This window comes from Falco peregrinus, chromosome 9, assembly GCF_023634155.1.
Source record: "Falco peregrinus isolate bFalPer1 chromosome 9, bFalPer1.pri, whole genome shotgun sequence".
In the NCBI taxonomy this organism is placed as follows: Eukaryota; Metazoa; Chordata; class Aves; order Falconiformes; family Falconidae; genus Falco; species Falco peregrinus.
Window position 1 is genome coordinate 10,752,816 of NC_073729.1, and position 26,499 is coordinate 10,779,314.

General features: G+C 41.0%; 1 protein-coding gene across 1 annotated transcript; it reads right to left on the reverse strand.

The window, feature by feature from the left end:
- Window positions 1–25,980, reverse strand: DKK3 (dickkopf WNT signaling pathway inhibitor 3). The gene is made up of 7 exons (XM_055813302.1): window positions 25,651–25,980; window positions 23,517–23,654; window positions 22,924–23,007; window positions 6,774–6,866; window positions 4,626–4,770; window positions 2,094–2,250; window positions 1–554 (listed from the first exon to the last, which is right to left on the reverse strand). Exons 1-7 carry the CDS (start codon window positions 25,837–25,839, stop codon window positions 311–313), a joined length of 1,050 nt encoding a protein of 349 aa, XP_055669277.1. The 5' UTR covers window positions 25,840–25,980; the 3' UTR covers window positions 1–310.
- Window positions 25,981–26,499: the final 519 nt, after the last annotated feature.

Sequence of the window (26,499 nt, forward strand, 5' to 3'; positions counted from 1 at the left end):
TAACTTCAGATTGTTTATGCTTATGTGTATTTTTTAATGAGTACAAGTACTGATGAGTTGATTTCTCATGTACAAGGGGAGAGTATGAATCAGAAGAAACACTGGTTATTTCTCACTTGGTTTTGACTGAGGATTTGATCCAAGGGTAGAATGAATTCAGCGATAATTTGAACATGCAGGTTTAGTGCACAGAAAAGGATGCTCATTGAAGACCTTGTTTATTGCACTTCTATCCAGCAGTGTGTGGTTGGGGTTTATATAAGCAAGACCAAAATTTCGGGAAATCACTAACTAAACTGGTGTTTGGACTTTAAATTTCATCTCCCAGCACCAGGTCACGAGCTGAGTCACGCTCAGGCTTCAAACCTGCTTGGTCCTCCAGACTTTCTAAATCTTTACGCACTTCCTGAATGACACTGCTTTCTTCATATTCAGAAAGAGTATCTCTGGGTATCAAGCTGAGAAATAGCATCTCATCCATGACTAAGGGATCTTCTTTTTCGTTATTCCTGGTTTCATTGGCGGACAGTTCGCACACAGATGTAGTGCTGTGGCTGTTGAAAAAAAGAGACATCTGGTCATAGAGTACATCTTTTCATGTTCTTTTGCTAGTTCCTTAATAAAATTCTTCATTCCCTCCCCACATGAAAGCATGTTAAATGCATAAAGCTGTCAGAGCATAGCAGATGTCACCTGATTTTTACACGCTTGACAGCTGGAGAGGTAAAGATGAGGTTTCCACATACAGAGCTAGAACAAAGATCCTAATAGCAAAAAATGTTTGACACTGGGACACAAGATGGCAGTGGACCTCAGCACAACCTGGCCCTGCTACCTACAGGCACTCATGGTGACTAGTCCTTTCTGTTCACGTCGTAATACCAAGGTGATATGCACAGTACTACTGTATTTGTGATAAGCCTAAATGTAAATTCCTGTGTCTATAGCTGGATGGTTTGGGTATATTCACACCCTGATTTATTCCTGTGTTTCGGTATCCTCATCTGAAGCGTCTTCCTAGCAGACATGACATTTGCTGACATGTCTTCCCTGAGGTTAGTAGTACTTGCACATCAACTAAAATGTTGGTACTGAAAGGATGGGATCAACTCTGCTTGCTTCTTTAGATCACATTTAGGAAACAAAATGTTTCTACATTTTCTTCATGCATGAAAAATAATCGAGTAACAGAGTTGGACACAGAAGATGAGAGAAACACTAATCTACATCTCTGTCACAGTCACGCTGTCATGTTGGAAGTTAATATAATGGAAGTGGTAGTGTAGGAACAAACTTGGAAAGCCTATTTCATAGATAGTATGTCAGATTTCTAAAAATACTTCTAGTGCAAAACTGAAGCCTTACTTTCTCCTGATGAAATCGCTGATAATGCCAATAACTGTCCTTTTAAAGAATGATTAAAGGCATGGTATCCTAAAAGTTTTAGCTTTCAGCAGAAAATAAGGATTCAGCCTGCTTCCTATTCTGTGAAACTCAATGACACTGAAGAGGTCTGCACAGTATGAAATGTCTCAAGTCTGAACAGCAGATCTTAAGTGAGTTGTAGGCAAACTGGCTTCTTAGGTTAGTTCAAAACTGAAGGAAAGTGCAAGCAAAGATACCCTTTATTTTTCTTTTGAAAGAAAAAACCTTCTGTAAAGCTGATCAGTCATACAGGAAAATGCCTGTACTGCTACTACAGTATCTTTAATAAGCCTTATGTATGAAAATAAGCAAAAGGTCTAACGAGCCAAATTTAACAGAAAGTTGGTGGACGTGAGCTGTATGTAGAGAATTAAATTGGAAAGCTACATCTCAACAGCTGTTAGTACTTTCTGATTGATTAAAAAGCAGTACAAACCTGATTAATTCTGAAACTTACTTCACACTGGATTAAAGTGTTGCCACATGTAATTAGGCACATCTGTGTAGCACAAAGGAGTAAGTTTGAAAAAGGTTCAAGGCTACTGATGAGAAAAGCTCTCATAACACTTTCTAGTCGGGAAGAATCTGCAAGTTCTGTACCTCACCTACCACAGAAAGAGACCCCTCAAAAACCTCACGCAGCTTGCTTGCCCAGTTTTGATCTTTACCTCTGAGGTTGGCAGATCAAGCCACTTGCACACGGGCACTGCTCCAGTACTCCATCGGGTTCCAGTTCCCAGGTGATCAGGTTGAGAAGTCTGTTTGAAGGATCATGGCAGGGTTCACCTTCTTCAGGTAATGGAGTGCACACAGGAAACAGTAATTCTGCATGCCAGAGTAAATTCATGTTACGATTAAGTCATTATATTTTTCGTATAAATATAAAATTGAATAATTAAGTCATTAATGAACTGAGATGACCTCATCTTTAAGTCTATATGCAAGATGTAACAAGGCAGATTTGACCTCTTCCGAGGTCCCCTTACATACTAGGAAGCCATAACTTCATGTTCTTTCCACTAGGTGGGAGTAAGACTTTTGAAGTTTATGCTTAATGAGTTTGATACAGTAGTAATGCACAACTCCGTTCCCCGGCAGAGGTAACAAATACAGAACAACTAACTGTTCAAGAGACTAAATAAGGTTTCAAGAACTACTACTCAGACATTTAATTTGTTACACTAATTCTGCAATAGGCAAAGCTAGCTTGATGGCATTTGGGGCTCAGCACCCTTGGTTCTGCACAGGGGTGAATTTCTACCAAGGTAAGATATTATTTGGAAGGATATGTTGTCTGGGTTTCCTGATGCTAGTAACTTACAGTGTCAGTCTTTAATTCAGCTCTTCCACATGTTCCTACCACACCTCCCTTCCTCTTCTCTTCACTCACCTCATTTTTATATGGTATGGCAGAATAAAGTATGTGAATTTAAAACAGGCTTAGTCAAAATACTTATGTATATATATGTGTGTGTATATACACATATACATGTATATGACTTTGCAGTTCATAATTTCAAAATGGATTTTATCTTCAGCAGCGAATGCTCCATAGGTTACCACAGTTTTATATTAAAAAATATACATGTAAAGAGTCCAACCATTATTAGGACAACCTTTTGCAATACTCCAGCGATGGGGTGGGCCTTGAGGTTAGGCTTCACCTGAAAAACCCTAAAGCGTTGCTAAAGCAGACACCCACAGAGAATAAAAATCCAATGCTATTAATCACAGCTCTATTTAAAGCTTTAATAATAAATGTTCCATTTTTAGTTTCGTGTTTTAGTTCCAGTTTTAGTTAATATTTTTACCTATTGTATTCTATTACATGTTTGTATGGAATTTCATTTCAAGCCAAGCACTAACTTATACTCAAATTAGTGTTAATGTCTTACGCAGCTGAAATAATCATCATGAAGACGCAGCTTGTTTGGATCCCACAGGAAATCAGGGCTACAGAAGCAGTGCTACCCTCAGAGTAGACTAGCCTAGTGCTACCAACACCTGCGGGGTGGATACTACGAATTTATTCACCCGTGCAGCATAAGCAAATTCCAAGTCCTGCATGGTGAAAGTAACAGGCATTTATTAAAAGTGCTCTTTGCGTCTTATTTCAAAATTGAAGTACAAAGAAATCTCTGATAGAGCTTGGCAAAATCTGTAAATGCTTTAGGTAGAAACCTGATGGGGGAGTGGGGGGAACCCTGCTCTAACAAAAACTTGCTGAAATCAAACTTACTTAATATTGAAGGTCTGCTGTGTAGTGCTCAAAATTAGAACAGGAAAGCTGAGCGGACCCTCTCGTCTTTAAATGGTGTTGGAGCTTTCTCCTCTGTTCTCCTGAAACACCCTAGTAGCCTGATCCACCAGCAGCCTGACAGGCAGCGCATCTATCAGTGAAGGCACAAGGTCACCTCTTGCTCGCAGCAAGAGCCAGGAAAAAAGCTAGAGAAGTACCTACCTGGTGTAGGGAAGATGGTTGGAATTGTAGCCTGTCACTACAAAATTAAGGTGAACTATGAGAAAAGTAGCAAGGAACTAGTGGGTTAAAACAGAAGAAGCTGGGCCCTCACCAGACAGGATTTGGGACTGATTTCAGGCCTGATACCTTCTTTTCCTCTCCTCCCTTCTGTAAATCCAGTTTCACATTCCCGTGTGCACTGACAACATAATGTGGAACATCATTCCTCTATGCATCTTGGCTGGCTGGTCAGTGTTGCATAGCATGGTGCCCTGGAAGGATCATCTAAAACTCTACAGTATGAGATGTATCTGCAGTCTGACTCTGATAGTCTGCTGGCTGGTATGAAGGAGAAGCCACTTTCAGTAATCTCAATGATTTCTTTTGTACATTTTTAATTCTATTAATTTTGCTCTATTGGGTGAAAAATTGACACAGAGCTCTGCTACTTTTAAACGTCTGAGCTTCTCCTTTAGAAACATATTTTTTTGTGCTTTGCATGCTGGTCTCATCTTTAGCATCCAATATGCTTTTCTTGGATTGTGCACCCTGTCAGACTGTTTCTCACTCCCAATTCTATTAGAGTTTTATAATGAAGTTAACATGGTGCATTCCACAGACCAAGGGAGAATTACATATTGATTCTGTAGAGATGTAATTGCTTTGTCTGGCCAAAAGTGCTAAATATTAACACTCTTGTATGATAAAATGAGTAGGATAAAAAGCAAACCCCCTGTACCTTTCTGAAAAGCACAGCACATTCCAGGGTTGCAGTCGTGTTGATTCTCACAAATGGTGCCGTTCTCTCCTTTTGATGTGGATTTCCTGCACTCGCCCCAAACGCAAAGCTGGTCTCCACAGCATTCAACATCCCGTGAGCAGTGCTTGCAAATGGAAAAAGCACATAACAAAACTGTCACTCTAGCACTAACTGCATATATCAACAGACAGCTAAACACAGAGTTAGGCCCTGGTCCTGAAGACAACTGCACATATGTGCTTAAAATATATGCATGTCACATTACAACTTAATTAAACAGAACTGCTCAGGTTCTCAACTTAAGCATACATAACTTGTGTAGAGTAACGGCACTCCTATACCGTTATACTTCCAGTCTTACAAAACCTAATTCTTATTTTAGCATTTACATGAAAACTGATGAGCAGCCAGACACCCTTCAGTGTAATTGGATTTCAGGACAGCCTTTTGCAATCAAGGGGTACAAATTAATAAACAATACATTATCAATGGAAAAACATTACTGTTTTTTTCCCATTGTTAAATGCAGTCAGAAATTTACAATTTGTTCAGAAGGCTTGCTTTCAAAGAGCAAAGCAACAAAATCCTACTAAAATCCAATTTTTAGCTGTAATAAGAAGCAGACCTCATTTGTAACCAAGCATTTTTGGAAAAAAAAAAAAAAAATCTCTGAAAAAAAATTCTCTTTGAAAATCAGAAATGCAAATCTCTAGCTAAAGATAGCTTTGTGCAATAATTACCCCAGTGTTTCAACTATACACACCTAATAATTCAGCCTAACAAAAGTGGTGTGTCACTTAGTTTCTTTTTTTAGGTAGTTTGAGTAACATCTCAGAGATTCCTAGTAGGTCAGCATTTTAACAGCTTTTTTCTGTATGTGTAAAGCCCTGTCTGGGCAGCCATACATATTCAGAATTTCTTTTCCAGTGGATCCCACAGGAAGTGCTTAACACAGGGCAAGAAGTAGGACTACACGAGCACTACTAAGACCTGCTAATTAAAAAGAAAGATGTTTTGCAATTGTAGGAATTCTAGGTCAGGGAATTGATCCCACCACTTTGTCTGAGCTCACTTTACAACAGGAGTTTAGCTAGGACCCCATTTTTTCTTTCTTTAGCTTAGAAATGTTCTGCTGAGGACTGCAAAGAAAAATAAAAGGGGGGGGTGTAGATCAACACGAAAAATGCACAGTTTAACATTTTCTAAAATATGAAGAATAAGCTTTTTTAATGACCCTTAAGCATATATTCACGACTTGTGTTTAAACAAGTATTCAGTCCACTGAAGTGAACAGACCTCCCTGAAGTTATCCAAGTAAACAGGTAAATCATTTCATGAACAGCCCAGCGCTTTTAGATTATAATAAGCATATTGATTAATGACTAAGCAAGGTTTGCTTGCTTGTAGACTTCACTGTCTGCAAATGCTTTGAGGAATGAATTTGTTTCACAAAAGGCTATCAGCATTAGATGAAAAGGGATAGTCAGATAAAAGGCCTTTTTTGACAGACCGGATTTTCACCACAGAAAAAGCCGGAACTCCTCAGGCACCCGTCACCTACAGAAGATAATCTAACCATAGCTACTATCAAGAACATTTATCTTTTAGCTCAAAAGATGGGAATCTACCGCTTCCTGAGGTTCACAGATTCAAGTAATGTAAATGATCCATGTAAGAGGAACATTTGCAACAACAGTTGCACCACACCACCGCACAAGCTGTCAATGAAGGGAAGAGCGCAAGCTGCTGCAAATCTTTCTGTGAATCAAGAACTGGAAGTGACCATCAGCTGAGCCTTAGGAGCTGACACAGTATCTCCTCTTTGCCCATCCCACTGGCAACCTACAATATGTTAGTTTACACTGTCCTTAGGCCACTTAACAAGTAAAGCTTGAGTCAGGAAGAGCAGAGTGCAGGTTTTGAAGCATGTGAGAACAGAAACCTTAAAACTTAATTGTGTTAACAGACAGAAAAAAAATAACAACCCAAAACACTCTACACATCCATTTTTAACCTCATGCAAAAAGCTTTGCATCTTTTCTATCAGTTTTGACTTGCTGACATTAGTAACAATAACATACTGAGTTTCTAAGGACTACATAAAATCACATCTCATTCAGGACTTACTGCGTGCTGGTTTTTACAGAGCTGACATTTGTATTCAAAGGTGGAGAACTGGCAATATTTTCCCATTTCACAGTCTTCGTCAATGATGCACTCCTGAAGAAAAGGATAAAACTGTAATTTGCTACTGTTTCACAGAAATCCATACCTTTTCTTCAAATATCAGAAGGTCTTGATTGATTATATTTCTTAATTGGGAACCAAGGGGAAAAAAAGCTTGCTTTGGTTCTTCATACAACCACAGTTCTGTAATTAGAACAATGCCATCTCCCTGGCATACTGCAATACTGTGGCCTCACTTCCTGTATAAATATTAATACCACCAACCTCTAGAAAATAAATTATCTTGTTCTGCAGGCTTTTGGGGTTCAGTACTAACAAGTACTGAAGAGCCACATACATCCTAGGGGAAAAAAAGCCCCACAGTTCCCGAACGCATCAGCCTTTCCTACCCAGCTAAGACACTAGAGTAGGCTTGAAGTCAGCAAGGTGCTCGAGCACATGTTCAGCTTTTCAAACCTGGAATGATTCCATGGCCTTAACAAAAATGTTCACGTGAGAGGGACACCTGAGTTCCCATCTGAATCACAAACTCACACTAAAGTTCCTTCACCCAGAGGTCCTACGAGCACTGTGGTTGAGATGGCTCACCTATCACTCACGCTGCACAGGCTGAATGTACAAACTGGTCAGAAATTCTTGCCAAAACACAGTTCTGCAGGTATGGCAATGAGGATAATACAAAGAGTAAATGCATATGTTTGTGTACACCTGATGTGTCTGATTCACAGGGAGGAGATGTTTCCTCTTCCCATCTAAGGGTTTCCTCTTAAAAATGGTGTGATTAACCCTGTTCTCTAAAATGTGTTTTCTCCAAGCTGGAAACAATCTAGCCAACAGAAGAATAAATCATAGCACCATTCTGAGTCATTTGTACCCCACCACTGGTTTTTACCATCATAAGGTTGATGCTATTTTTTTGCTATTAGTCAATTAAAACAAACAAACAGACAAAGAAAAAAAAAACAACCCCAGAAAAAAAGGAATTCTACTAAAAGGCCTGAATTCTCTGAAGAAACCACTTGACTGCTTTTTGGCAGGTTATTAAGCTCACTTGCTGGAGCAGATCAAGTGCAACCCTTATTGGGTTGTTATTATAATTTTTTATATATATACTTAGATTTAATATAAACTTTATTATATAAGCTTTTCATTTTCTATTTCTACTGGTTTAGATCATTTGTCCCCAAACTGCTGACTTCTTCCACCCCATCCCAGCTGGAGTTTGTGTTTCAGCTGGCCTGAAAATTAGCTCAGCAAGAAGTTTAAGTGAAGCTCTTAAATTACCATTGATATGGAGAAATAGTGTGAAATGGGGACAATGGACACCGACTGTGATTGCATATGTCTGCTCAGGAATGTGGGTATGGTGACTAGTCATGGGTGCGGTGTCTGGTCACATAGGCACCACAGCTTTGAGGAGACGACTACAGTTTTGAGGAGACGCCTGCCCTTCTTCCTCTAACAAAGGGGCTATTTAAAAGGAATGAGAAAAGGATGAGAGATATTCCAACGCTATCTAGATGGAGGGAGTGCTTAGTCTCCTTGCTGGAGAAGATCGGATGGTCACAAGAACATGAACCACCTACAAACCTGCAAGACCACCACATTCCAGGCAAAGGACTGATAAGCTAATTAACATACGAAGCGGGGTTTAGGTAACGAATATGTATAGGCATTAATTGAATATTCATTTGTTTTATTGTATAAATGTGAGATGGCTCGTCACTTCGGGCATGCACGCTTGTGGAGGAGCGATCCCCCATGCATCTGCGCGCAATAAACATACCTACTTTATAACTTTCGAGTTATAGAGTCTAATTCCACACATCACCATAATCACCGAAAAAGGAAAAGATTACATTGTGAAACAGCTATCCTGTCTTCAGCCCTTCTCCATATGAAACCTTATGGAAGCTTCCTGCCCTGTGTGAGACAATGCTACTCTGCGTAAGGAGCAATGCCTTGTCTAAGTTACATATTTGGGCCACCTGAGATGTTTTCAAACATTTAAGATTACCCAGCACACAGAACAGAAGCAAAACACAGTTTAGGGCCTGATTCTTTTCAAGTCAGTGACATGATATTCAGGTTATATGTTTATGATTAAGAAGCAGTCATTTCAGCTATTTTAAGACATTAGTATCACCAGGTCTAGACTGCTATAAATTATCATAATGTTTTTGCAGCTCCATTATTCCAGTACAGCACTTGTTTGCTTTTGCGTTGCTACACAATCAGGTGGTTCAAAATCCAGATGTTATACAGTATGCTTGAGGTTTTGTGGTTCCAAGTTAGCAGTTAGCCACTTCTCTTCAGCAGCCATGCTATTTCTGGACAATTTTCTGTCTGTAGCTTTGTCAGCTTCTTTTATGAATCCCTCTGTATAAACCATACTCAGAATAAACTATACTGTTCATTCCTGCTCCATCCACGTTCAGGCAAACAGCCAGGTCTCAGCGTAGTCAGTTTTTCCAATTGTACCTCTCCACAAAGCAGAAATCTTGCCATAATTGTTATTAAGCTCATGGAATAATTCTCTCTAGCTTTAAAACCACCTAAGACAAAAGTTGCAATTCTTCAGTCACTGCTTTCTCCTACACTAATGAGTCCTCCACCAAAAAGCTTTTTTTCTCCCTCTTACTGAATTGTGTCCCACCAATTCAGACTTTCAGTTTTATGGTGGTTTTCATTTGGGGAAAAAATTCACTTCACTGTTTTCTTTCCTGGCATGGAAAAAGCTTGCTTTCATATACTCTCTGTGAAATTTTGTGCCACACTCCAAACCAACTTCCTTCACCCAGATATTATAATCCATATTCAAAGCAGAGCTCAGGAACACTTACACATGCAGATACGTAACCATTTATCTTTTTTTTTTTTTTCTTCTCTCTTTTATTTATTTAATCAAGCTACAAACCTTTTCTAATCAGGCTACCTTAAGACACAACAGTTGCTGGACAAGGAGCAAACCTACACATCTTCATTCAGCTGCAACAAATACTAAACAATCCATTTTTTTCTGGAATCCTGCAAGCTAAATTATTTCTGAGAGTATTTGGTCTTTGCAGAGCAATTGTGTCAAATGAGGAGAGGCAGTGCTGGCTTCTGACATGCAGCAGAAACATACAAGTTGAGCTTAAAGACAGAATTAGCTACACTTATAAAGGTGTACATCTCTCTGAAATCCAATATGATGTTATAACAGTTAATTTAACGTAACAGCAAAGGAGTATGCTGTTTGAGAAGTGCTAAAGAATAATGCAGAATGAAAGCAGGATTGCCTATTTATGAATGGGTGTACTAGGACCCATAAACAACAGAAGCCAGGACCAGTAAGAGCATGCTATGTACCTATAAGTACATATTCAGCATCCTGTGGGCTCTTACTATGGTATCATACTCTGCAGCGAATATCCTGCAATACCTGAAGGCAATCTGGGGGTTCGGCTCTGTTCCAGAACCAGCGGGTAAGTAGACGGACCCAACAAAACACTGAAACCCATGGAAATTACAAGACTGCTAAAACAACTGCTGCTGAAAGAAACTTCAATTTTCTCGTCTTTGGCAGATTATGTCGAGCTATTGTTTGCTTTCCTAAAGAATGGTTAGTCTCCACGCTTGAGAATAAAAATGTGACTGATGTTAGTGACGATGAAGTCTGGTAGGACCACAACTACCAGAAAACTGAAACAGATGCCCGAGTGCAAGATGGCACAGGAGTGTACAGGTCAGAACTGCTGTAACAGGTTTTGACAAGAGTACTTTCCTTCGGGCTGAATGTTTACATATACATGAAAGGCACAGAAGAAAAAAGTTTTCTTTCAATGTGATACAACAGTCTTCACACTCCAGCCAACGGCCTTTGACCTAGAATGTGCTATGCGCTATTCTGGCAAACTGTACTTGACTGGTCTAATGTAGTCAGCTGCGGTGTGGACCAGATTATCCTCTGCCCATATAACACACTGCAGATAAAGAGGGAGGAGCAAAGAACTTCTCAGTTCAAGTTATGAAGGCAGAACTACAAGGCCAGAGTTAACCCACTTTCACATAGAAAACCACTTTTGTTTGCAGCGTTCATCTGGTTTCTGCACCTCACTATGGTAATATTTAAATTTAAATTTGCTAGTGATAAAGTATGTACTGAAATCATGCTCATTTTGCTTTGTTCTCTTTCCCCTTAATTGCTAATTAACTCCCTAAGTGTAGACTAGAAAATACACTCAAGTCTATTCTGATACAGTCTGAATTTCAAAATGGAATCATTGATTTTAATTTTAATTTAATTAATTAAAATTGACATTTCATTTGTCTATTCCCTCTACCCACTCACACTCATCCTGCCTCCCACATTCTCAAAAAGTCCTTCTTCAAAGGTAACTTCAAGCAAAACTCTTGCTTCGAATTCATATCTTCAGCCAGTATTTGTCAGGGACAGGCAAATGACTGTCCAGAATGAGCTTTCCTTTCCTTCTAGGCTCTTTACACTTAGCTTAGAACCCCAGAAAGCAGAGGAAGGCGCTGCTGATTATATACAATTTTTCAATGATGATTAATACACGTATCAAAGCCAGACACTAAACACTAAGAGGGTGATGGTATATGGAACAAAAAATGGCCCCATAGGTAAGGGGCACCTGTAGTGGAGAAACTCAGTAGCAAGTTGTTGGCCAAGGTCACTGACTGCTCTGACATGAGAACAGTAAGTGGGATTCAAATAGGAGAACGACTTTTCCCCTCCTTGTGTAAGCTATATGGCCCAGTTTGCTACCTTATTGTGACTACAAACCTTTTGGAACTGCCTAACAGCAGAAGGAGAGGCAGGCTATCTTTTTGGCCTTGGCACTGCATGTACAGCTGTAAGCCAAAACAGCCATTCCAAAGTGTTCATTCCTAACCCTCTATGGATTTCAAAGTTCATAAACTATAAAGTACAGAGGCAAAATTTACTGATTTCAGAGAGGTAAGGAAGTTTTGCCAGCAGGTATACAACACGGGAAACTATGCTACAAAACCAGGTGGTACAACAATTAGAAAATGATTTTCAGCAACAACCTTGGAAATGCATGGGGATGGGCACCTCTCACAGCTTCAAAAGCTTATCTGAACAAAAAGCCCCCTTACATGTTTCTTAAAAACTCTCTATATAAAGAAATTTCCTTTTCAAAAACCTGTAACTTGGGTAAAATTCAATGTTAACCTCCATAAATGGTAGATCATGGTACAGATCCTTCACAAACAGTTCCAGAGCTCACCCAACCGTATCTGTGAGATGACAATAATTTCAGCCGTAGCTGAACTGCTCTAGGAAAACCACTCGTTCACACTGAAACTGACATTTCTTAGCAATGAGCACTTCTAAGAGTTAATATTTACTTCTGTGTTTACATAGCCCCTTCCAGGTTTTGCTTTAATTTCTACAAGCAATTTCACCAAGGTCTGGTCTCCATTACTGCAGCAGATGGCAAAAACCACTGAGTAGTAAGGAAAAAAAAAAGCATAAAACCTATTTTATATCCTACATGTACTAAATGTATTAGAAAAAAGGCAGAATTACATAGAATGGAGTATTGTTTTATAGAAACTACTACCATAGTATGAATTGCAGTAGCACTCCAGTTTCTGTTCTCTTAGTTGTCTAGACAGGGCACATAATGCATGTCTTTAATGAGATATGAATTAATTTGCCTTGCAATACCTCAAAACCCCTGTAATACTTTCCAGCAGAGCAAACCTCTTACTGCTGTCCTGCCAAGTACACAGCACTCATAAAAATGACTACTGTTAAAAAAAGTCATACTAAAAAGAGCAGACATGTGAGTTGCAAACGATGGTATTAGTCACATCCCAGTACTATGTGGGAAAGTCAGCTATTTGTGTGGCTGTTCAGCAGGAATGTAACTTCTGAGCCCAAAACTAATAAATAAGAAAATACAAGTCACTCAGTTTTGTCTTGAACTTCTCCATAAAACAAATCTTATCCATTTCCTTTTCCCCTGACAAGAAAACAGAAACATTTTAGTTGGAAAAACATTTCTGGCTCTCCACAAGATGCAGTATGAATGTACGCAAAATATCTCTACATGGCATAACTGAAGATGGTCCAAAGGCAATTGAGCTTGGCTTTAGGTACCAAACCCAGCATATATATATATATATATATACACACACACATATGGCTGCATATTGCAGCGACTGTCTGCAATAGCAGAAGTCTCGTCTCATCTCACACATTTGCCCTAGAGTAGGCAGGACAAGTTAGAAGATTAAATTTCTCTTCTTTTCTCCTGTTTGTCAGGTGTACTGTGGGCAAAGCAGGATGGTATAAATTCTGACAATAAAATCTTCCCTTAGGCCTTCTGGAAACTTGGTGCCATGCTATACATTCAGTCCATTGATTTTTAAATACACAGAGACTCTATAATCTTCTGTACCCATAATTAGACAAAGAAGGAATATTCTGAAGTTAGACAATCCAAGAATGAAAACCAATGGTTATGTGCTCCATGTTTAATTGCTCCATATTAAGAAAACTTTTTTCACATAGTATAAGATTATCAGATGAAGACAAAATACTGATGCATGTTTATAAACAAAGTTTTCCTCATGATTTTGCAATTAATTGTCTTACTAGAGAAATGCATCTACCTGTGGATCTGTTGATTGAAGAACTACAATTCTTCTACCTTTGGTAACCAGATGTGTCTAAAACCATGTGTCTAAAAGATCTTGGTTTTTATTCTAAAAGTCTTGAGATACAGTAACAAAAACACTGTAAAACTGTGCTACAAAGCAGTAAAGTGCCATTTTTTCTAAGTAGTCAGTAATCATATAAAGACACAGCTTTCATGTAGTGGTGTGCCCGGGGGGCTGAAGTTTAATGCAGGCGTCTTCTTTCTACAGTTGGCAGCTACAAAGTTTCCATGATTCACTACTGAGCTATGTAAATTCTGAAAATTTATAAAAGCAAAATAACACAGTGTAGCTGTACACAGCAAGGATGTGAAACAGCTGTGCAAAGAAAAAAACAGTTGAAAACAAGATTTCTGTACTTAATAGCTGCTTCCTAACCTTAATCACTAAATTAAGAGTAGCACACCGAGAGTAAGATGCCAACCTGTGCCAGACCTTACTCCAAACCCTGAATCGTATGTGCTTTGCTCTTATATGATATTCTCTTTTGGTAGTTTACAGTTTCAACAGACTTATTTACTGTGTGTAAGGCATCAGCCAACAATAATAATACCAGAACAGAAATAAATAGGTAAGAATTCAACTGCAATGGATTTTGCCTGTAGCAGAGTTGACAGTGTGGAAGACAGCTGTTACTGTAGAGGAAAGGGAATAATTTATTTTCCATGAGTTATAGATGGAAGAAGAAGGGGTTTAAATTACAGCAATAGGGACTTCAGAGTGAGTGTAGAAAAGCATTGGAATAAATCATCCCCAGCACTTGAGGATCTGGAGAACACATGAGATAAATGTCTGCCTAAGGATAGAGTAGGCATCTGGGTGGTAGGTGTTGACTTCTTGAGGCTTCTTCCAGACCTCCTCTTCCGGGCATTTGTCGGTTTCACTATAGAGCCATTTCGGCACACACACACACACACCCCCCTTAATTTGATTCTCTGTCTGAAATCATGTGTCTAGAAGATATCAATAACATGAGATGATGACTATTCATGAATATTAATTCAATTTCCTAAACAAACTCCAGTGAAGAAGAAACAAAAAATGATCTTCAGCATGCTCTTTATGTCCTTCCACAAAGGGCATAAGAAGTGAATGTATTACAGATTTTTACTATGTATGAAGTCCAAGACAAACACCTACTAGGGGGCCAAAACTTTCCCTTGCTTATGGCTATGAAATATCTTGGACAGAGAAACACCACTAAGGTTCCCCTTTGCCTGACACCATGATGTCAGCCTTTCTACATGCCATAAGACGCATCTTCCTCCTCCTGGGTGGACTTTCTAAAGGAACAAGTTTGAGGGATTCCTCATGTGATATAAATTCACAGAACAGGCTCTGAGTCATTTCCAGACAGAATAACAAGCAAACAAATCTGAAACTCCCACCCCACCCTGTATATATTTTTACCAATTATGCTATATTATGATATATTACTAACTGGGAGAAGTGGACTTGTTATTAAGGTAAGAACCAGGATGAGTAGAAAAGTTGGAGGGGCGCTCTCTCTATAAGCTGCAGTGATGAACAACCAGGATTTGACAGCTAATGCACTCACTGATGTGGTATTGCTCAGTGCTAAATATCCAATATTGACTCAGTCCCTCAAAAGGCCAGGCAGACACTCACTCCACAAAAGATGTCCAAATGCTGGTTTTGAATCAGATGGGAGGAAGGACAAAGTGAGATTTACTCAGCTGACATATAAATGCATTTCTCAAGGCAATACATTTGAAGCTACCATTCTACAGTGCCTTTTTTTCCTCACATTTGCCAAATCTTTGATGAAACAGAACTAAACAGCAACAGACTTCAGTTCACCACTTTCCTTCAATTTCTGTGGTTTACCTTAATAAACCGTAGTACAAAACACCATCAAGCTGGACTAGTAGCATCACACACATCTTCCAAACAATAAACAACTGCACAGAAGGCCAAGCAATCACAGATCATGTTCATTCTGTCTCCTCCTACTCACTGGTGTAAAACAAGTATCATTCTACTGGTTTTGGTGAATCTACCCCTCCTACACTCCAGGAAAAGGTTAGAGAAGACTTTGGCTTATCGTATATGGAACTATGTGTTACTGGGCCAACCTCCCCGCCATGGTGAACCGGTATCACTCTGCCACCTTACAGATTACAATATAGACGTAAACCAGCTGCAGATTTAATCCATTCATCCGTATGTTTTTTATCTCAATCATTCTAAGATTATAACAGACGTAAATAAAACATAAAAAGACAAAAACATTTATGCTTTACATCCATAGTACCATAGCTTTACATCCTGAAGCCTTTGCTACTGTTGTTGCCCTAGCACAGGGGTCCTCAAACTTTTTAAACAGGGGACCAGCATGCGCATGAAGTGGCAGGCAGTCATCTGCGGCTGCTTGGTTTCCCCCCCCCCAACCCCTGGCGGAGGCGGGGGGGGGGGTGTGTGTGTCTGTAAATACCAGGGGCCGGATTGAGGACCCTGGGGGGCTGTATCTGGCCCGCGGGCCGTAGTTTGAGGACCCCTGCCCTAGAAGCTAAAGCTTACTGCTTAATTAGGTAGCATGGTTTCACCTAAAATCTCAAATAAGCATCTGCTGGAGCCAATGAATTAAACCATGTAATCAAAATCAGTGGAAAAAAATTCACTTTTGCCTTAAAGCTTTTCCTCTCATGTGATTAATTTTGCTATATGGGTCTGACCAGAGGAAAGAAACATTGCTGATGAACTTTCACTGCTGTCTAAAGACAGTTCATACTATGATCTCTTAACAGGCATCGGTAGATAACAGAATTGTCACCAGCCCACATGAAAGATTCACTCTCCTGACTGTATGCTACCTTACAGAGAAGATAAAAAAAACATTTAGTATCTCTTAGGATAAATAGGTAGATCTAGTAGAGGCAGAAAGTATAAGCATTCACGGTGATTTGTTTTTATTTCTGCCTGAAACTTGGACATGATCTATAAAAGGCATTTGGACAGCCTTAGATCGCTAAACTCAGCATGTTAAACTAAAACCAGGGAAAAGGTAAACAACTGCTCTTTGATTTACGTTACTCCCTTACCACTGCTTGTTTGCAGACTTGTACCAACCAACATACAAACAAGGAAGGAGGAGATAACTGCACATGATGCATACCTCCCCACAAATGAAAAATTTCAGACAAGCCAGAATTTATTTCCACAACTAACAAGAATTCTGTAAGCTTTAGAAGTGGTACATGGTTCTCAGAGGGACACTGATGAAGCAGTGGGTAGGCGCTGACTCTCTAAGAAAAAGTCCATTTTGTAGCCAGCTGAAGAACTTACTGGTTTACCGTTGTGATTTTACTGACCATCACCTAGAACACTGAATCAATTCTAGGCGCTGTTACTGTGTTACAGGAAGAGCTTATATTTGGTGTGGAGAAATCTGTTCCAGGAAAATCTTTCTCCTTTCAATATTTAGCCACTCAAAGGGTAACAGTCCAGATAGATTAAAAAATGGTAAGGCAGCTCTTCAGCCAATTTGATTTTACCTAAAAATATTATTTTTGTTAGGAGTTTAACTGGAATGGAAATATCATATTATAGGATCTGGCAAATTTTAAAACAATCCTAAACACAGGCATAGACCTGAATTACTAATGAAGAACATTGCTTTCAAAAGATGTCCTAGTTCTACACTGTTTTGTTTACCTGACAACAGAAAAAAGACGCTAAGCTAGACCAACAGGAAATATGAAAGAAATCCCAGTCACAACTTTTTTCTCATTACTAGCAAAGTAAATTTACCAAAGTTATCTGAATTACTTCAGACTGCCACTGACAGAAACGAGAACAGAAGGTGATACCTTTAATTAGGAGTAGTCTCTTTGTGTTGCCTCAGTTATTGCCCTGTAAATCCAAGCCACTATTTAAGACAAAAAGGAAAGTGATAGTGATCTGTGTTCTCTGACCTTTGGTGGTTGTTTTCAGCCAAAACACCTGCCCGGTTTACCCCACCTCTCAGCAAAAGGCACCTTGCTTCTCTTCACCCTGATAAGGTCTAGCAGCTGTTTACACCTGCTTGTTTGATCAGGGTCACCAAGCATGCTATCTGAGCCCATGGAAACTGCAGTCTCACTTTTCTCCACATTGTAGCCATTGCAGTAGTATAGTGTTACAAAACCATCTGATGTTTGTATGCACTATCCATTCCTGACTCTCTGTGTGGATCCATTACTTTCAACACAGCATTCTCTCTGATTAAACAAGCCAGCTCAGAATGGACAAAGTTCAGTAAAGATGTGTACACTGAGCTATATGACACTCACCTCAGCTGGCAATTACAGAGATTTCCCACCTTCTTCCTCAGAGAATTTTCTTTGTGCAGGATCAGAGGTGACTCCTTATGACAGGTCTTTCCATTCATTAAGGCTAACATTCAGATTTTTTTGGCTATAGTCCAGTGAACATCAGATGACCAGTAAAAATGTTGGTTTTAAAGATATACTGCAACTGGCAATAAGGCCATGCTATCACCCATGAGCTAAATTCAAGCTCTTCATAGCTTTTGCATTGCTAAGAAGCATTTGCTGCTTATGGAGTCACATTTGAATACTCAAAAGGTATGCACACACTCCACCACACCTTTCACACAAGAAGGCTGCATCACTGTGCTCTACAACTTCATAACCTAGAAGTATTGCAGATTAGTATGAGCAATCCAAAACAGTAATTGCAGAATTTTTCTCATCTTTGGCTACATCCTCTTTTCCTTTGCACCCTTCATATAATTTTCTACTCTTAAGAAACACAAGCTACTCGTCCTCATGAGCTATTTGCACCCTCCCCTCAGCTTCATATTCTACATTGCCAAGACTGAAACTGAAAAGGGGGAAAAAAGGTTTCAGTAAAATGCTCAGAATGTCTGAACCCTGCCTGGCTGAAGAGCCCTGGCTCTCTAAAACAACCTGGGGGATGGATTTTCTTGGTTCAAAACCAGACACAGGTATTCAGACCTCTCAGGATCACTGTCAGAATGCTCTTTCACTAACTGGACTCAACAAGCTCAACACCTAGCCTCAGTCTGCGTGGCTACTTCATATCTTTCCAGTGGAGTAAGTGTAGACCAGATTAATATAGACAGATTACTGTAGACAGATTCCTAGCACCAGACAAGTTAGCAAACTTCAAACATTAGAAAGGTAAAACACATATCACACTGCCTTGGAGAGACTGAGAGAACTGAGGGTAGATTTTCTAATGAAAAGCAATACTTTTCAATGCATGGCAAGATAAAAGAAATGCCAAATAGCTTTCCTGCAGGAATTTAGGTTGATTTGGACTGGATGGGAACCTAGCCTACAAGAACTGTTTTGTTTTCAAATGTAAGCTATGACTTGCACACACTTGAGACTTAAAAAGAATCAATTGAATGTGACAAAAGAGAGTGCAAGAGCATGCAGGTATTCTGCTTACAAAAGGCTAGTGAAACTATGGTTCACTTTTGTAACTGATTGCCATTGTAAGCTATTCATGCTCCCTCCTCACCCCCAAAAGCTTTAGCCCAAATTATAACTGTAATTAATAATCTATTCAAGTTACTGTGTAGTATATAAACTTGAAAAACAGTGATGCACTTCATTCAGACCTCTTAATTCTCTCCTGGAGCATTAGCTAAGAAGTACAATTTGCTACCTAAAGGGTGGGGTGTACTAGTCAAGACATGATTCATGTAACAAGTTACGTCACAGAGCAGGTTGGACAGTTAACAGAAAAGCAAAATAAAAGTGCTAATGAATCAAATTTTTTAGTGTACACCAACTACTAGATTGAGATATTACAGGATTTTTGGCTAGAAAGAGCCCAGGATTTCAACACAGCAATGCACTTAAGTGTGCCTATTGATAGTTTAAGGTTGTTAAGTGCAAGTCACCAGGGACTAAATGTTCTGTGAAAAATGAAACAAACAAAAAAAAGGACCCAAATGTGGGACTGGGATGCTGAAAACAAGTGTTGTCCCTGAGACACTAGCAGGCCAAAGGGAGCAGAAGTCAACACTAAGATGCTGCATGTTCAAATTTCTGCCATCAGCTGCTCTCCTGCAGTGTTGCTGATGGAAAAAAATGATGAAAAAAAATGCAATTTCCATCCTATGAATGCTTTTTTCTCAATTTTCAAAGCTCCTTTTCTCTTCAGCACCGGGAGGAACTCCTCTCCCTGGAGCAATATGAATCTCAAAGAAGCAACTCCAGTGTATGTTGCTGAGAACATGCTTAGTGAAATTATATAAAAGTTTCTCAAATAGGAATCGAGCAGTTATTTTATCAGTTCTGGGTATCTGCAGAGAAGTGGAAGATTGGTTATGAAGTGCTACAACTACACCATTTAAAAGAGATTTTTCTTTAGAAAAGGGGAAATAGAACCCCAGAGATTAATATTTAATTATTCCACTATTTTCTTTCTTTTTATTCTTTTACTGTGAGACTAAAGATAAAAACTGAAAAACACTGTAAATAAGCCCATTATAATGACAATGCTATCTGTTCTGTCTCTACTGATAAGCCAGTGACCTGACTGTGTCACTTCCAGAACCTGCCAAGTCAGCTTGTAAAAGCAGTTTCACAGTGGTAACAGTCCTCCCTGCCAAGAGCTGCACGGATCCACACAGCAGCCTCTTAACCATGGAAATAAAGGCCTGGTATCACAGAGCCTTTCTCCTAAGGACCTGAGAGTGCTCAAAATTACTTAGTAACCAGCTGCTGTTATTTGCGGAAGGTGGCTGCCAAATACATGTGTACACACACGGGCACACACCCACCTTTGCAGAGAAAGAGCAAGCACCTTGCACTGAGCCACACCGAAGGCACTTCTCACTCTCCCACAAAGGAAACTTGACCTGTGCTGTGTAACTAAGGAGAAGGTGCAGTCATGCCCTCAAGATCCTCTACCATCAAGGACAGGTAAAAGAAAGGAATGTTTTTTATAGAGCCAGGGCCAAATGAGAAATGCATGATCCTCTTCCAGTTCCCTAGTACACTCTCCCTAGATATCAGCATCTTTACAAATCTCTTCCAAGAAAGAGAACTGAAAGCAACCAGATGTACTTCTATTACAGTTCAGGAAAAATAAAGTAAAACAGACAGAAAAAAATCTTAGGTATGCTAGCTTTGAATTACAAGAGAGAGCTTATTATAAAATACTACTCTGAATGCAACTGAGAAGAAATGCAACTAATCTTTGTGTAGTAAATTCTACCAGTAGCAATTTTGTTTCCTTTTATTTTTCATGCTTGCTTTTCATTAGTTAGGATAATGTATCACAATTGAAATAGGACTAGTCAACAAGCTAGAAAAAAATCTGTTTTTCATATGGTGATAAAAGACAGCTGTTACTTTACCTGTCTTCTATACTTGAGCTCACTACTGGAAATACTCAAGTAATCTGCAAGCTAACCAATGTTCCCCCAAGAAGTAAACTATGGAGTATTTGAGACTTAAATCCAGGAGCAAGTGGATGTAAAAAACCCCAGAGACACCAAAATGTGTGCATCCAGCCACCTCTTGTCTGTATCTGGCCTTTTTAAAGATACAAGACTTTTGGATCAAAGCCTGACATGCATGTTGGTGACTGCCAGTCCTCACTGACATCTGAGAAAGTGAATGTTAGTCTGGGAATGTAAATGGCGCCTCCAAATTATGCAGCACCTCTGAAGAACTAGATAGCATTGCCAGAAATGGCAAACAGCCCAATTACTCTTCTGGAGACTTAAAATACTGAGTCTTCTGGCCATCAAAATACTGTCAAGTGAGCCATTCAGTAACAAAGAACACCGTCTTAAAAGGATACTTCTGTGATGGAAAGCCAAGAAGACATACTGTCCGAGAGGGAAAAGTGTGTGTGTGTTAAGATTATGCCTTATGTTTCTGTAATAGTGTATCTGAACTACACCTATGCGTACATAGTAACATATTTTTACATGCACTATATATCTGTGTATTTGTACCTGTTTGCAGGAGGACACAGGGTGGCACAGGCGCTGTGATTTAAAAAACAGACACAACCCATTTTCCATGAAGCTGCTTCTCCAGTGCTGAAATTCATTCCAGCCAGTGCACGGATTTATTATTGCAACACAGACCTGTCCCAAGACACATCTTTGCCTACCTGGGAGGCTTTTGTGTCACGTCTCAAAGCTCAAAAACATCACTGGAAAAACTTTCAGTGATTTCAGTGGCTTATAACTCAGCTCAGAGAATAAATGTGAAGCGAGGGTCATAGGGTTCCTGTTATTACTAATTACTGTAGTAATAAATTATAGAGAGCTTGCATTTCAGAGCACATGGTTTGCTAAGCTGTTTGATGAATTCTTATATTTAGCACCCAATTTTGTACCTAAAATGCAGGAGCTGTGGGAATCTTTAACTTTTATAAGCTAAGCCTATAAACTGAACCTGTAAAATAGGTTTAGTTTTCAGCATTCAGTTTCCCTACAAGCATAAAAGCTGAGCTTGTGTGACACAATGTGCCTATTTCTTTTACTTGGCAGACTGAAATGAAAAACAAAAGCGTTGTTCTAAAGAGGCACCAATATGAAGACTACCGGAGCAGCATCAGAACAGAGGTCCTGTTCCTAGTGGCTGGCTCCATCCCCATTCTCCATCTCCAGAACCAAATGTCAGTATTGCCCTTTTCAAATGACTGTCAATACTTACAGCTACAATTATACAAACCTCTTATTGCATTATACTACACAGCAGGACGAATCGCTTATGAGCATTAAGGATGTATATTACAGAACAGCATATACTGCCCGTATTTAGAGAGCCACTGAGATAATGTCCAAATAGACTTCAAAAGGTTTCCATTTTTAACTGCCTGGAGAATACAAAGCCTATACATGTATTACTTTATTGCTAACACTTAAAATAAGCAGCAAAACAGCAGAATTATTCTTCCCCCATCCTGTGGTCTGTGAAGCCTGCAGTCTGGGAAGTGACTGCGACTTCCCACAAAGTCACATGACACTTACAAGTCTATAAAGCATTTTTTTTTATGAAACCCAAGAGCACAGAGAAAACATGTATGAAACACTGTTATACTACAGGTTTATTCACACTCACTGGAAAGGGCTGTGTAACTATCTTTGCTGTTTGAGTAAACAATTTACATTTGATAGACAAATTGAATATTCATATCAAGCACCTGAGTTAACCACAACATTGAAGCTCTGCTTCCAATTTATAATGTACTATTCCTAAGTTAAATTACTAAAAAAAACAACCAACAAAACAAACACATTTTTTACCGTTTACCCCTAATGGTTTTGTGTGTTTTAAAGCATCCAGATATAAGCTAGGTGAACTGTATCACCTTCTTCTGAATGATACCCAAAACATTTGTTTAATTTCCAAAAGGAAGAAATGTGTTCACTTACATGATTTCTTTTGTTTTCTCCACCTTTTATAGATGTAATAACTGTCTCAGAAAAAACTGTTGATCCAGTTTTGTTATCAGTAACCTGACACAGCAAAAGAAGAACAAAATATCAAAGTACATTTTCTTATTAGTCCTTTTTCACTCTCAGTTGTACATTCTGCAATAATTAACCCACCTCAGCCCCCTCTTTTTTTCCCATTTTGCTGTCACTCACACAAAATCCTAATCTGGTGGGGAAAAGTAGATGACAAGGCTACCTCCTAGTCTATTTAAAATGTCACTGTAATGAAGCTAACTGAGCAGGATATCATCATTCTTTTTGGTGCTTCTTGTAATAACTGTACCTGTGTTCTACTTTCAGCGGGCACTTTTTTCAAAATAAATTATTATTTCACGGTAAACTTTTATGACATGTGCCCCTACACAGTGATTAGGCAAGCAAATATGACACAACAAAACCCCAAAGTAATTACCATCATAAAAGTTTGTGCTCCAAATAACCTTACTTCTCCCCAAAATGTGCAAAATCATTTTTGTTTTTGAGAAAAGGTGTCTAAGAACCAGCAGTTTGCTATATATGATTTCTCATACCTTATCAATTTCTTGATGAGTATGAACAGTTTTATTACCAATTCTGGTTTCTGTGTTGGACTCGTTATGGTAGTTGGGAGGTAAGTTTTCAAAGTTTACTTCCGACAGTTTTTTTGCCCCTTCCTCTTCAGCTTCCATCTGCCAAATTTAAATAAACCAACTGAAAATTAGCAACAATTACACAGAAAACAACAAGCAATGGCTCTTGTGCAGCCCTTATTAACACCCTGTTTAATTCTATGATGCTGTTGGTACAGATCCCCCTGTATGGGAACACCTACTCAGCTCTTTGAGGCAGTGGCCACAGCAGCTCTTCTAATGGACTACAAAAACAGTGGAGAGCTAAACCCTTGAGCTCTGGCCTGTTTAAGCCAAAGTCAGTCCCTGGGAGGAAAAAGTATGCAAAGACTACTGACAATTTGGTATCTGCACAGGCTGATGCCAGTCAAGAGCCCATCTTCCTATTTTTCCCACTAAACACTTAAGACAGGCTTTCCCATCTGACAAAGAACAGAAAATATTCTGGCAGGCCAGAGAGACATAGCCAAAGCCCCCTGAAGTCAGCAGAAGCAGTCCTATAGATCAGGGTGCACACATCCCAAATTTCATTCTCTGTTTCAGTTCCCACTGTCTTCCTTTGCCAGATGAAGGCTCAACACAGAAAATGAGTGCTCTTTGAATCAGAAAACAAGAGTAAGCTCAGCAAAAGGGCATGAGTCTCATGAACCACATACACTCTTGAAGTTGTGTCCTTTTGTTATTTGCAACTGCCGTAACAGAGCTAGGAGGTCACAAGTTCAGCCAGGCTGAACAACAGAATTTTTCCCAAGACAGAATTTATCTTCCTGGTGTGTCTGTTTGTTTTAAATGACAGCTGCAAACCTTTTTAAGTGTAAAGCATTTTTCTGCTAAGAGGCAGCTCAGACAACACACATTTTGTGTTGTATACAGACCACTCCTCAAGCCAGAACCGACTATAGGAAAACAGGCAGAATTTTTTGCTACATCCTTATTCATAACTAAGCATACTTCTGGCATTGTAAAGGACACTAAAAAAAAAAAAAGATCTGTCTCAATGTGTTTGCAGTCTCAATGTGTTTGCAGTCTAAATGAAGTAGATGACAGAGGCAGACTTCAACAACTGTCCAGGTGAGTACAAGTTCAGAATTTATCTAATTATAGTCAACAGAGGCCTGTTTCCCCAGTGGGTTGTTAAAAAAGGGTTTTTTGAGCTATGCATTTTTGAATGAGAGGAAAAGAGAACTCAGAAGAAAGATTCTTCACACAGAGGGAAGAAAAGTGCAGCAGTAAGGGGAACACAGGAACAAGGTCCCTGACAGCGACAGGAGGCAACAGCTTGGGAGCTAGGCTCAGCTCCTGGCTTGGAAACTGGTCCCGGGCAGTGCTGGGCAAACGACAGGAGATGAAGGGACAGAACTGCATCAGAAATAAGCAGCTTCTCCATACGTGCTTTCGGGACTCTCTTACACCTTTGAAACCTGGCTTGGGAGAGCCTCGTGTCTTAGCTCCTGCCGTACAAAGACAATAAATTAACTCCTCTTCACTCCTCCCCTTGCCGCGGACTATTGTTCTCTCTCATGAGCATCCAGACGGACTATCCGCCTATGGTTTTACCTCACGATCTGCCTGCCGTGCTGCCAGCGCCGCCGCGCACACGCCCGGCGAGCCCCGCGGCCGCGATGTGAGGAGCGGGGCGGGAAAGCCCGCCCTGAGCGGCACCGCGCCAGCGCCGGCGGCCAGACCTCCCGCCGCAGCGGGCGGCCGCGACGGCACCCCCGCCTCCCCCGAGGGGAGCGACGGCAGCAGCGGCGGGCACGGAGCGGGAAGGGTTTTCACGGTCCCTCAGCCGCGGAGCGCGCAGGTCGCCGCCTCAGGCAGCGGCTCCTCACGGAGAGGCGCGGGGAGGGCCGGCCGCCGGCTTGCTTTATCGCACGCATCGGCCCGGCCCCACACAGGGGACGCGGCGAGGCGGCCGCTGACAGGGATCGACAAAAGCGGGCGAGAGGCTAGCGGCCGAGGCGCTGCCCGCAGGTGCGGCCTGGCGCGGGGGGTGAGGGAGGGAAGGGCCCCCCTAACCCGCAGGGCCCCTCGGACCCCTCCGCCGCCCCCTCACCTCTTGCACCGCGTTGCGCAGCTTGTGCTGCGTGTCTTCCATGAGCGCCTCCACCTCCCGCAGCATCTCGCCCAGGCTGGCTGCCCGCCGCCGGCCGCCGCCGGCCGCCGCGGCGCTGCACAGAGCCCCTAGCAGGGCCGCCAGCAGTAGCCATCGCTGCCGCGGACCCGCTCCCGCTCCCCGCCGCATCCCGGTGCCGCCGCTCACGCCGCTGCCCCTCAACGGTGCGGGCTGGCGGCGCGGAGGTGGGGCGGGGTGAGGCGGGAGCGGGCGGCTCCGCAGCGCCGGCCCGGCTCCGCAGCCTCCCGCCGGCTCCGCAGCGCCGGCCCACATTGGCCTGGCCCGGCCCCCGCCACCGCCCCCCGCCGCAGCCCCGGGCGGGAGAGCAGGCGAGGCAGGGCGCGAGACCCGGGCGGGAAGCCTCGGCCCGGGGGAGCGGGAAGGCGGGAACGGGGCGAGGCTGAGGGAGCTGTGGGGAGCGGTGCTGAGGGACAGGAGCAGTGTGACTTTCCCTGTCAGACCCGAGGCCGCCTTCTGTTCATTTAACAGGTTTGATGCCAAGAGGATGGTGGGAATTGCTAGACGTCTCCATTATGCCGTTCGCTTTCCAGTCTCCAGCAAAGGTTTTCTAAAGATGTTTTCAAGCTCTGAGAACCAGCCCGGTCTCTGCGAAGTGACATACCCTGCACCTGGCTGGCCAGCATCCTGCTTCCCCTGATTGTTTCCTTTCAAATTTATTTCTAAAAGAATTCAGACAATATCATCATTTTGTACCCATGTGCCTCTTCCCCAATTTCCACACTATTTTTCTTCTTCCTGCTGCACCCCAAGAACTTCATGGACAGTTTT

Excerpts from the sequence above, each read along its gene's own strand:
- DKK3 (XM_055813302.1), bottom strand. The coding sequence starts at position 25,839 with ATGCGGCGGGGAGCGGGAGCGGGTCCGCGGCAGCGATGGCTACTGCTG. Across the intron at positions 23,008-23,516 it reads CTCATCAAGAAATTGATAAG|GTTACTGATAACAAAACTGG; the intron begins GTATGAGAAATC and ends TTGCTGTGTCAG. Across the intron at positions 2,251-4,625 it reads GTGCTGTGCTTTTCAGAAAG|AATTACTGTTTCCTGTGTGC; the intron begins GTACAGGGGGTT and ends TCTGGCATGCAG.